Source organism: Hemitrygon akajei, chromosome 5 (assembly GCF_048418815.1).
Source record: "Hemitrygon akajei chromosome 5, sHemAka1.3, whole genome shotgun sequence".
Taxonomy (NCBI): Eukaryota; Metazoa; Chordata; class Chondrichthyes; order Myliobatiformes; family Dasyatidae; genus Hemitrygon; species Hemitrygon akajei.
In genome coordinates this window covers 167,214,054-167,226,778 of record NC_133128.1, presented here as the reverse complement: position 1 = coordinate 167,226,778, position 12,725 = coordinate 167,214,054, and the positions used below count along the sequence as shown (strand labels likewise).

Here is a 12,725-nt window from a genome sequence, read left to right as displayed (position 1 = left end):
GCTAGAATTGTAACCGAGATTGAAGACATTTTGAAGAAAGCTGGAGGAACAGGTGCTGTTGTGCAGGCAGGCAGTCTGCAGGACTTAAACAGGTTGGGAGAGTGGGCAAAGAAATGGCAGATGGAATACAGTGAAGGGAGGTGTATGGTCATGTTCTTTGGCGGAAGAAAAAAAGGCAGACTAGTTTCAATTTACGCATTTTGATAGGAAGAATAAAGTTTATTTTTCGAAATGGAGAGAGGATTCAGAAATCTGAGGTCTAAAAGGACTTGGGAGCTTTAGTTTAGAATTCCCTCAAGGTTAACTTACTAGCCAAGTCAGTGGAAAAGAATGCAAAAGCAAGCTGGCATTGGTCAGACCAGATCTGGAATTCTGCACTGGCCCTAGAGGAGGTTCACAAGAGTAACACTAGGAATGAAAGGCTTTACATACAATGAGGGTTTGATGTCTCTGAGCCTGAATGCAATGGGAATTCAGAAGATTGAGCAGGGGGTTACACTGAAGTCTACCAGACACTGAAAGGCCTAGATAAAGTGAATGCAGAGAGCACCTTTCCATGAGAAGGAGAATCTAAACATAGCCTCTGAATAAGAGATGCCCCATTAAAACTGAGATGAGGAGGTATTTCTTCAGTTAGAGAGCTGTGGAACCCAAGTCACTGAGTGTATTTTGTGCAAAGAATGGTGGGTTCCTATTGGTAAGGGGGGGGTTAAAGGTTACAAGGAAAAGCTGGGGTAATGGTGTTGAAAAAAAAGCAGCTATGATTGAAAAACAGAACAGACTCCATGCCTGAATGGACTAATTTTGCTCCTACAAATTTAAATTCCCCATTTAGTTCACTACTGCCTTAGATATCTGATATACATCAGCTCCTACTATGCACTATTTAGTAAAGTCCAGTCAAGACATGATTTAAAATAATCAGGAAAGTTACAATTAGCTGATCACTCGTATATAATAAATTAACATTCTGTATGCTGATTTTACAACAGCTACAACTTCATAGTACTAACCAATCTTTTGTTCAGCCAGTCTATGTGGTCGTACAGAAGTGAACCTCCAAATTCTTCTGTCAATTGACATGGTTCTATGTAGCGTGTAAGCTTGTTGGCAGATACCAAAATTACCTGTTGAAAATAAATTGAGAAAGCAAGACACTTAATAACTCTCCATAATAAAAAATACACAGCAGAATTTTTATTTCAAAACTCATACACATCTTTACATTGAATTCCATGTGTACGACTGTGGAGTCTCAACCATTCTCTTCACAATGCTGAAACTGAGTTACAAAGATATAAAAATTCTACATGAATTTGTGTTTCTATAATCTGATTGGAACAGACTTACTCAAATTAGACTATAAATTCTAGAATAGCAATCTCCATTATTGGTAAGAACAGCGCTCATCTCTGATTCCCAAAAGGTTCAAAAATCTGTAATTTTATTTCTTCCAGGAATGAGTTTCAACTTCAAACATACAAAAAAAAAATACAACCTGAAGTACTCTACAAACACATACAGTATATCAAAAAAATAATATTGTTTGGTGTCAATTAAGAAATGCTAGGTCCCATGGTACTCACACACTAATCAATAAATAAATGTTCAGCCTTATCACTGCCACCTATTGTGCTGGCTGACAATGTTACTGAAGTACAGAAGTCTGGCTGCAAAGCAACTAAGGCTGGCCATTATATATTCCAAGCTACTTAACTTTTAATCACAATATGGCAATATGGAAAAGGAGCTGCGGTATGCTTGATTTTTATAAATGGGATAATAACAATAGAGAGAATGATTCTTACATTCAAAGATCATCTACAAAAAGCAACAGGCAGAAAACTTGGTACGAAACATAAAAATACAACTGCAGATGCTGTGGATCAAAGAATACGTACACAATGCTGGAAGAACTCAGCAGGTCAGGCAGCATCCGTGAGAAAAGAGTAGCCAACGTTTCGGGCTGAGACCGGTCTCAGCCCGAAACGTTGGCTACTCTTTTCTCACGGATGCTGCCTGACCTGCTGAGTTCTTCCAGCATTGTGTATGTAAACTTGGTACGAGTTGTAAATACAAAGGCGATGTCAAAAACCTAGAGAGGGACGCAGTAAGAGTAAAGATAATAATGGGGCATTGTATCTGTGTATAAAGCAGATAAACTAAATTAGCAGTAAACCATAGAGGATGAATCATTTAAGTCAAAAATATATATAGTGTATTTCCTATGTGGTTAGAGACTGCAAGGTGCTGGTGCACAAAGGGACTTGGGTGTCCTTGTGCGCAATTCACTGAAAATAAATATACAGGTTCAGCAAACCATTAGAAAGTTAAATAGTACATTAGCTTTTGCCGCAAAAGAATCTGAGCACAATGGCAACCCACTGTCAATGGAAACACTCACAGAACTATATAGCAATAAAAGATGCTGCAAATTTGGAAGCAAAGAAATCAACTTGAAAAAAAATGGGGGGGGAAATCAGATCTAGAAATTTGCAATGTTATTGCCCTCAAAGTTAAGACCTGTAATGACTATAAAGGGGCTGGATTTCTTTTCCTCCTTCAGAATTGTCTGATGATGATGATGTTGAAATTGCTTGAAAAAACCCCCCACCAAAAATCTAGCAAAGATCAAAATTAATGAAAGATACTCAACAGCTGTGGCAGGGCTGGAATACTATCACCTCTTATAAAGCTAAATCAATCAACATAGGTGACACCAGCTGCTTTGCTTCCAGATTAGCTCAATGCTCGCTTTGACTGTCAAAACATGGAGGAACCATCACAAACTTCCACAGCCCCCAATGATCCTGTGAATTCAGTCATGAAGGACCCTTCAGGAGGGTGAACCCATGAAAAGCAACTGGCCCAGACAGGGTACCTGGCAAAGTACTAAAGACCTATGATGATCAACTGGGTGCAGTGTTCACCCAGAGATCTTTAACCTCTCACATCAGCAGTCTGTGGTACCAATCTGTTTCAAGCAGGCTTCAATTATAGCAGTGCCCAAGATGAGTGCGGTGTCCTGCGTCAATGACCATCATCAAGCAGTACTTAGGTTGGCGATGAAACCTATCACCTGCCTGAGAAGTGACTAAGATCCACTCACTCCAGCTTGCTTTACCACAGTAACAAGTCCACAGTAGCTGCCATCTCACTGGCTCTTCAATTAGCCCTGGAACATCTGGACAGCAAAGATGCATACATCAGGATGCTCTTTATCAGCTACAGCACAACATTCAATACCAACATCCCCTCAAACCTAATCAATAAGCTCCTAGATCTTGGCCTGAATACCTCTTTGTATAACTGGATACTTGATCTCCTCACTTGCAGAGACCAGTCAATTTGGATTGGAAACATCTCCTCCACAATCTGTATAAGCACAAGAGCACAATAAGGCTGTGTGCTTATCCCCCTGCTTTATTCGCTTTTCACTTATAACTGTGTGGCTAAGCACAGATCCAATGCCATATCCAAGTTTGTTGATGACACCACCACTGTAGGCAGAATCAAAGGTGGTGAAGAATCAGTGTATAAGAGGCAGATTGAAAATCTGGCTGAGTGGTGACATAACAACAAGCTTTTACTCAATCAGCAAGACTGAGCAGCCAAATCATTGACCTTGGAAGAAGGAAACCAGAGGTACACGAGCCAATCCTCATCAGAGGATTAGATTCTGTTATGGTTATTATTCTATAGATAAATTGAGTATGCTCTCAAGAAATAAATCTCAGGGTAGTATATCGTGACACATGTACTTTGCTAATAAAATTACTCTGAACATCATGTTACTGACCTCTATATCTCCTTGCTGTTCACCACCTCTTCATTATTTGAGATACAGCCCACTACGGTGGTATCATCTGCAACCTTGTAGATGGAGTTGGAGCAGAATCTGGCTACGCAGAGTGTATAGCATAATAACTTGGTAAGGAAACACCAATACCCTTCAACGGAAAATCCTACATAATGTAGTGCAAACGGCCCAGTCCATCATGGGAAAAGCCCTCCCCACTGTTGAGCATATCAACATGAAAAGCTGTCACAGGAAAGCAGCGTTCATCATCGGGGATCCCCACCACCTAGGACATGCTTTCTTGTCCTAGCTGTCATCGGGTGATAGATGCTCAACTATCAGACTCTTTAACCAAAGGAGATAACTTGACTCAACTTCACTTGCCCCAACATTGAAATGTTCCCATAACCAATATTCTCACTTTTCAGAACTCTTCCTTACATGTTCTTGATTATTATTGCTTATTTATTTACCGTAGATTCCGTACTACAGAGCGCACCTGATTAAAAGCCGCAGGCTCTAATTTTAGAAAGAAAATCAATTTTGTACTTGTACAAGCCGCACCGGATTTTAAGCCGCAGGTGTCCCACGTTGTAATATGAGATATTTACACAGAAAGATATTACACGTGAGGATTTTTTAACTTTTAATTAAATCCGTATGGTAGCATAAACAAATATATATTGCAAATGCTTTTTATCGAACCGTGCCTGTAACACGGCTACTTTTAAATATACATACGTATCGGTAACACACAAATTACGTTGCGTATACTTTTTTACTGAACAGTGCACGAACAACATTCCAATATCTCCTAACGACTGGTAAAAAAATATATACTGCAGCCTACCAGGAAAAGTTATTGATCGCCTTTAACTTAAAAGCAGCGTTCTCGCGCGAGTCTAATGCGCTCGCCCCCACCTTTCCGTTTATCGCAAACCGGTATTTTCCCACAAGAAGCGGCGAAACCGGATGTGACGTCATAGCATCCCGGGATGTAGTACAGAAAACAAATATACTTAAAACACTTCTAACTTTAACTAGAAAATACTAACAAATGAATTACTAAGCAAAAATATTATAAACTAAATAACTGCCATAAAGGCAGCACAATGCTTTTCTTCGAGTGTTTTCCATGTTGATGAGGGTGAGTACAAATGACTGATTTACAATAATTTAATTGTGAAAGTGCGCTTGATTTATCGTACAATTTCATTGGACCTCTGTGAACTACTCATCGATTTTATTGGTCTACTGTTACGAGGCAAAATGTTTTTGGCGGCATGAAAAAAAACCATGCATTAGCCGCACCGTAGTAAAGGCCGCAGTGTTCAAAGCTGTTCAAAGCGTGGGAAAAAAGTAGCGGCTTATAATCCGGCATCTACGGTAATATTATTTTTTCTTTATTTTTGTATATGCAGTTTGTCATATTTTGCACACAAGTTGAATGCTCAAGTTGGTGTAGTCTTTCCTTGATTAGAGAGCTTTAGGTAAAAAAACCCTTAGGGGAAGTGATCATAATAAGATCAAATTCACCTTGAAATTTGAGGAGGAGTAGTTAAAATCAGATGTGTCAGTAGTACAGTGGAGTAAAGGGAATTACAGAAGCATGAGAGAAAAGTTGGCCAAAATTAATTGGAAAAAGAACACTGGCAGGGATGACGACAGTGCAGCAACGGCTGGAGTTTCTGGAAGCAATTCGGGAAGCACAGGATATATACATCCCAAAGAGGAAGAACTATTCTAAGGCAAGCTGACACAACCGAGACTACAAGGGAAGTCAAAGCCAACAATAAAGCCAAAGAAAGGACATAAAATAGAGCAAAAATTAGTGGGAAGTTAGGGAATTGAAAAACATTTAAATATCAATGGAAGGCAAATAAAAAAAGTTATTAAGGTAAAGATGGAATATGAAAGTAAGGTAGCCAATAATATTGAAGAGAATAACAAATGTTTCTTCAGATACATGAAGTATAAAAGAGAGGCAAGAGTGGATATCAGACCACCGGAAAATGATGCTGGAAAGCTGGCAATGAAGGTCAAAGAAATGAGGAACTGAATAAGTATTTTGCATCAGTCTTCACTGAGGAAGATACTTGTAGTATAGTGGAGGTTCCAGGTGTTGGGGGCATGAGATGTGTGAAGTTACCATAACTTGAGAGAAGGCAGAGAAGGTAGGTAAGTCACCTGGACCACATGGTGTACACACCAGGGTTCTGAAAGAGGTGGCTGAAGAGATCGTGGAGGCATTAGCAATGATCTTTCAAAAGTCACTAGATTCCGGAATGGTTTCTGAAGACTGGAAAATTGCAAATGTCACTCCACTCTTCAAGGAAGGAGACAGGCAGAAGAAAGGAAACTATAGGTCTGTTAGTCTGACTTCAGTGGTTGGGTAGATGTTGCTCAGAGTCGATTGTTAAGGATGTGGTTATGGGGTACTTGGAGGCACATGATAAGATAGGCCGCAGTCAGCATGGTTTCCTCAAGGAAAAACCTTGCTTGATAATTCTCTTGGAATTCTTTGAAGAACTAACAAGCAGGATAAACAAAGGAGAATCAGTTGATGTTGTGCACTTGGATTTTCCGAGGCCTTTGACAAGGTGTGACACGAAGCTGCTTAACAAGCTACAAACCCATGGTATTATAGGAAAGAAACTAACATATATAAAGCAGTGCCTGATTGGCAGGAGGCAAAGAGTGGAAATAAAGGGAGATTTTTCTGGTTGGCTGCCAGTGAATAGTGGTGTTCCACAGGGTCTGTGTTGGGACCGATTCTTGTTACGTTAAATGTCAATGATTTGGATGATGGAATCGTTGGCTTTGTTCAATAGAATTGAATTGACTTATTTCTTACATCCTTCATATACGAGGAGTAAAAATCTTTTTGTTACATCTCCGTCCAAATGTGCAATGTGTAATTTATAATAAATAGTATGTACAACAGGACAGTCAATAGCAACTGTACCAACATGAATTATCAGTCTGATAGCTTGGTGGAAGAAGCTGTCCCAGAGCCTGCCGGTCCCGGCTTTTATGCTGCAGTACCATTTCCCAGATGGTAGCAGCTGGAACATTTGTGGTTAGAGTGATTTGGATCCCTAATGATCCTTTGGGCCATTTTCACACACCTGTCTTTGTAAAAGGCAAGAATAGTGGGAAGTTTACATCTAAAGATGTGCTGGGCTGTCCGCACCACTCTATGCAGAGTCCTGTGATTGAGGGAAGTACAGTTCCCATACCAGGCAGTGATACAGCCAGTCAGGATGCTCTCAACTGTGCCCCTGTAGAAAGTCCTTAGGATTTGGGGCCCATACCAAGCTTCTTCAACTGTCTGAGGTGAAAGAGGTGCTGTTGTGTCTTTTTCACCACAGTTGCTATGGACAGACCATGTGAGATCCTTGGTGATGTGTATGCCTGTTCACCCCCTCAACCCCAGATTCATTGATGTCAATAGGGCTATCTCCATTCCTCCTGTAGTCGACAACCAGCTCCTTTGTTTTTGTGACACTGAGGAAGAGGTTGTTTTCTTGACACCACTGTGTCAGGGTGATGACTTCTTCTCTGTAGGTTGCCTCATTATTATTTGAGATTAGGTCAGTCAATATAGTGTCGTCAACAAACTTAATTAGCAGATTGCAGCTGCGGGTGGCGACACAGTCACGACAGTAAAGGAGGGGGCTTAGGATACAGCCCTGAGGGGCACCTGTGTTGAGGGTCAGGGGGCAGAGGTGAGGGAGCCCAATCTTGCCACCTGCCGGTGATCTGACAGGAAATCCAGGATCCAGCTACACTAGACAGGGTGAAGGCTTCTTGATGAGCCTGGTGAGAATTATGGTATTCAATGCTGAACTATAGTCCAAAAACAGCATTCTCACACAAGCATGTAGCATAGACGATACAAAGATAGGTGGAAGGGCAGTTAGCTTTGAGGAAACAGAGAGGCTTTAGAAGGACTTGGATAGATTAGGAGAATGAGCAAAGAACTGGCAGATGTAACACAGTGTCAGGAAGTGTATGGACATGTACTTTGGTACAAGAAACGAAATGGTTGACTATTTTCTAAATAGAGAGAAAATACAAAAATCTGAGGCGCAAAGGAATTCTTATGTAGGATCTCCTAAAGGTTAATTTACAGGTTGAGTCTGTGGTGAGGAAGGCAAATGCAATGTTAGCATTCATTTCAAGAGTCCTAGAATATAAAAGCAAAGATGCAATGTTGAGATTTTATAAAGCACTGGTGAGGCCTTCAATGGAGAATGATGAGCAGGTGTGCACCCATTACCTTAGAAAGGATGTGCTGAAACTGGAGAGGGTTCAAAGGAAGTTCACAAAAAATGATTCCAGGATTGAATTGCTTGTCATATGAAGAATGTTTGATGGCTCTGGGCCTATATTCACTGGAATTCATAAGAATAAGGGATAACCTACTTTAAGCCCATTGAATGGTGAAAAGGCCTTGATAGATTGGATGTAGAAAGGATGTTTCCTATGGTGGGTTTGTCTAAGACCAGAGAACACAGCTTCAAAGGGCATCCTTTTAGAACTGATATGAGGAGGAATTTCTATAGCCAGAAAGTGGTGTATCTGTGATATTCATTGCCATAGGTAGCTGTGGAGGTCAAGTCTTTATGTATGTTTAAGGCAGGGGTTAATAAGATTCTTGGCTGGTCAGGGCATGAAGGGATATGGTGGGGGGGGGGGGGAGCAGGAGATGGAGGCTGTGAGGAAAAATAGATTAGCCATGATGAAATGGTGATACAGACTCAATGGGCCAAATGACCTAATTTTGGTCCTACATCTTATACTCTTCTTGAAGTTAACCCTTTTAAAGAAATATTCATAAATAAACAGTTGAAGATGAATTGTTTCAACTCCAAGGTACATAATGAGATGAATAAGGAACCCTTACCCAAAAAAGGATGTTCTTGCCTTTGAAGGAGTGCAGCAAAGATTCATTGAAATTATCCCATGAATGTCAAGTTTTCAAGACAGTATTCTTGAAATTTTAGAGAATGATGAAAAAGTACATCAAAACATCACAAACTTTTACAGGCTAACACACACAAAATGTACAGTTGGCAGGACAGTTGTGGCCGAAAACATCGACTGTACTTTTTTCTATAGATGCAGCCTGGCCTGCCGAGTTTCTCCAGCATTTCTGTATGGTGCTCTGATTTCCAGCATCTGCAGATTTTCCCTTTTGCAGGTTAAATAAGGATTAATACTTTCCCTCATCTCTAGAATCAACTTGGTGAACCTCCTCTACAGCTCCTCCAAAGCCAGTATATCCTTCAAGTAAGGAGACCAGAACTGCAAGCAGTACTCCAGATGTGGCCTCACCAGTACCCTGTACAGTTGCAGCATAACCTCTCTGCTCTTAAATTTAGTCCCTCTAGCAATAAAGACCAACATTCCATTTGACTTCTTGATAGCCTGCTGCACTTGCAAACCAAAGTTTTATGATTCATACACAAGGACTCCCAAGTCCTTCTGCACAACAGCATGCTACAATCTTTTACTATTTAAATAACAATCTTATCTTCTATTTTTTCTTCCAAAGTGGATGACATCGCATTTACCAACATACTACTCCATCTGCCAAACCCTTGCCCACTGACTTAACCTATACATCTCTCTGTAGACTCTCCACATCCTCCGCACAATTTGCTTTTCCACTATTTAGTCTCATCAGCAAACACTACACTAGATACACTACACTCAGTCCCCTCTTCCAGATCGTTAATGTACATTGTTAACAGCTGCGGGCCCAGCACTGACCCTTGCGGCACACTGATCACCACTGATTGCCAACCAGAGTAACAACCGTGTATCCTAACCAATCCTCTATCCATGCTAATATATCAACCCCAACTCTATGCAACCTTATCTAATAAACCAGTCTTTTATGCAAAACCTCATCAAACGCCTTCTGGAAATCGAAGTAAATAGCATCTATTTGTTCCCCTGTATCCACTGCACTTGTATCCTCAAAAAACTCCAGTAAGTTTGTCAAACAGAACCTGCCTTTGCTGAATCCATGCTGCGGCTGCCTGACGGATCCACTTCTTTCCAGATGCCTTGCCATTTCTTCTTTAATGATAACTTCAAGCATTTTCCCAACTACAGATGTTAAACTGGCCTATAGTCACCTGCCTTTTGCCTACATCCTTTTTTGAACAGTGGTGTGAATATCACCTTCTTCTAATCTGCCGGGACCTGCCCAGAGTCCAGAGAATTTTGGTAAATTATCAAAGCCTCTGCTATAACCTCTGCTGTTTCTTTCAGTACCCTGGGATGCATTCCATCAGGCCGAGGGAACTTATTTGTCTTAGCTTTGCTGTCCCTGAGGGAGTTCGGTGAGATTGGAGACAAGAATGTGCAGTCTGGAGGCCTGGAAGCGGGACACAAGCTCATGATAGACTCCATTGCTTCTTTCAGATTGAGGCATCAAGCAAGATTGAAGTTGACAAGGATGAGAGTGGAGCATAGGCAGGTGTCCGTGCTTGTGTTTGACTGTTCTTCCTCTCCCTCTCACTAGCTGCTGTCAGAGGAAAGATCAGGAGCCTTGGGCTCCACAATGCAAGGATTGATTGGCAAGGCATGGCTGAGGACTCTTTTTGGGGAACTCTGAGATACATTTGCATGTGTTTCTGGATTTTGTTTTTTTTTGCTGTTTTTGAGTGGTCTGATTGGGGAGATCAATACAGTATGACAAAGACTGCTCTGTGGCCTGCTGTTGGCTAACAGCAAGATGCTGAACTGAACTAAACTGAATACTCCTGAACTCCTGGTTTGATGTTTGATATTCTATGTGTTTGATATCACTTGCCTTTTGCCCTTTGCACAATTTGTTCTTTTATCATGTGCTGGGTTTCTGATGTTTCTTTGAACGGGTTCCATGGTATCTGTTTCATGGCTGCCTGCAGGAGGACAAAACTAGAGTTGTATTCTGTATACAAACTTTGAAAATAAATGTACTTTGAATCTTTGAGACTTAAACTGCGCTCAAAACCTTAATAGCTAGATTGTTTGGTACTGAGGTGAAGAGAAATTTCTTCAGTGTTTGGAAGCTTTGGAATGTTCTACCCAGTGCTTGGATCAAAACTGCTGCAACAAAGCCCTGTACATCTCTGATGAATCAGGGTGCTGGAAATGCCAAGGGAACATTCCAAGCATTTTGTCAGGAGTATATCTTTACAAGTCTTTCTCCTTTCACAGCCCCTGTTGATTTCTTCCCTGTCCCTAATGCGTACAGGTGGCCCCCGCTTTTCGAACGTTCGATTTACGATAACTCGCTGTTACGAAAGACTTACATTAGTACCTGTTTTCGCTAACCAAAGAGGATTTTCACTTTTACGAAAAAAAGACACCTGCTTTATATGTGTTTACCCCAAGAAAGACTACAATTACCGTGAAGCCTTGTGCGGGCAGTTGTCTGCGCATGCATGTACGTGTGTATGCGTGTACGCACGTGCGTACGTATGTGAGTACGTGCCAAGTTTTTTTATCCAAATCGATTTTGGTTTGCTGCCTTCCCAAGTTTGATAAGTGAAACTACACCGTACCTACAATATTTCTACTTTATATAGGGTGTAAATTTATTATATCATTCCTGCTTTTACTATATGTTAATGTTATTTTAGGTTTTGTGTGTTATTTGCTTTGATTTGGTAGTTTATTTTTTTTTGGGTCCAGGAATGCTCAAAATATTTTCCCATATAAATGAATAGTAATTGCTTCTTCGCTTTACAACATTTCGGTTTACAAACAGTTTCATAGGAACGCTTTACCTTCGGATTGCAGGGGAAACCTGTATTCTATTTCTGTACTCTTGCATCTGTCTCATGGGGTTAACCTAATCTAAAACGGATTGTCAATTAAATTATTAAAATATGGCATAATGCAATTTTACATTTGCTTTAGCTAGTTCCAGATTTTTAATCTGCTGTTGAAAGAGACTGTTTTAACTGGAAAATTTCAAGAGTTACAAGAAATGAGTTTTGCTGCATATTCCAATGCATTTTTAACAAGTTAAGCAATTTAACTCTTGAACAATCAGAATCTCACATCAAACTAGAACTGAGAAATAACTGGACTTTAAATAATTGAATCTGACACATTAGTGCCCACATTGCCTGGAATGTTCTAAAGTTGACAATGATTAGCAATTGTTTCAGAGAATGCAGTTTCTCTAGCAGAAAAGTGAAGGCAGTGATGGTTTTGGTATCGAGTATATGCCAAATCTAATTTGATCAGACTATCACACAATTTATTTGGTGGTGCAGTTCATGGATCTTCTGCCTCCCAGCTTCAGCAACCCTGGCTCAACCCTCTCCTCCACTGCTGTGTGGAGTTTGCTTGTTCCTTCCATGGCCACATGAATTTTATCAGTGTGCTCTGTCACTTACATCCCAAAACAGTGTGGATGGGTCAGTTAATAGACTTTGTTAATATAAATTGATTATATTAATATTATTATATTGAGTTAATATAAATTGCCCACTGTTGTATGGTAGGCTCGATAATGAATGATAGGATCAGGGATTGAGCTGTATGGATAGTTGCTGGGAATATGGGCTAGTTTATGGTAGGATTAATGGAGAAATAGAGCTTGATGAGGTGCTGAAGGATCTGTTTCCATGTCACAGTAGATCACTGAGCAAGAACACAATGAATAAACTAAAAACAGTGCTAATAAATTCATAATGCTTTCTTCCAAAACTTTGTTTTCTAATTCTTTCAAATGACTCAAAGTACATTTATTACCAAATTATGCATAAATTATACAACCTTCAGATTTGTCTGCTCACAGGCAGCCACAAAGCAAGAAACCCAACTTAAAAAAGACCAACACCCAAAGCACAAAGAGAAAAAGAAATACAAACCATGCATACAACTAAAGCAAGCAACAGCATTCCAAACCAAA

The 12,725-nt window shown here is 40.3% G+C and overlaps 1 protein-coding gene across 4 annotated transcripts in view; it reads right to left on the bottom strand.

The window, feature by feature from the left end:
• The window catches only part of sestd1 (SEC14 and spectrin domains 1), a 128,313-nt gene that overhangs the window by 62,137 nt on the left and 53,451 nt on the right, over positions 1-12,725 (bottom strand). For all 4 annotated transcript variants that reach the window (XM_073047108.1, XM_073047107.1, XM_073047110.1 and 1 more), the window contains exon 7: positions 1,014-1,127. In XM_073047108.1, coding sequence (XP_072903209.1) covers positions 1,014-1,127 — 114 coding nt within the window. The remainder of the gene's footprint in view (positions 1-1,013; positions 1,128-12,725) is intronic.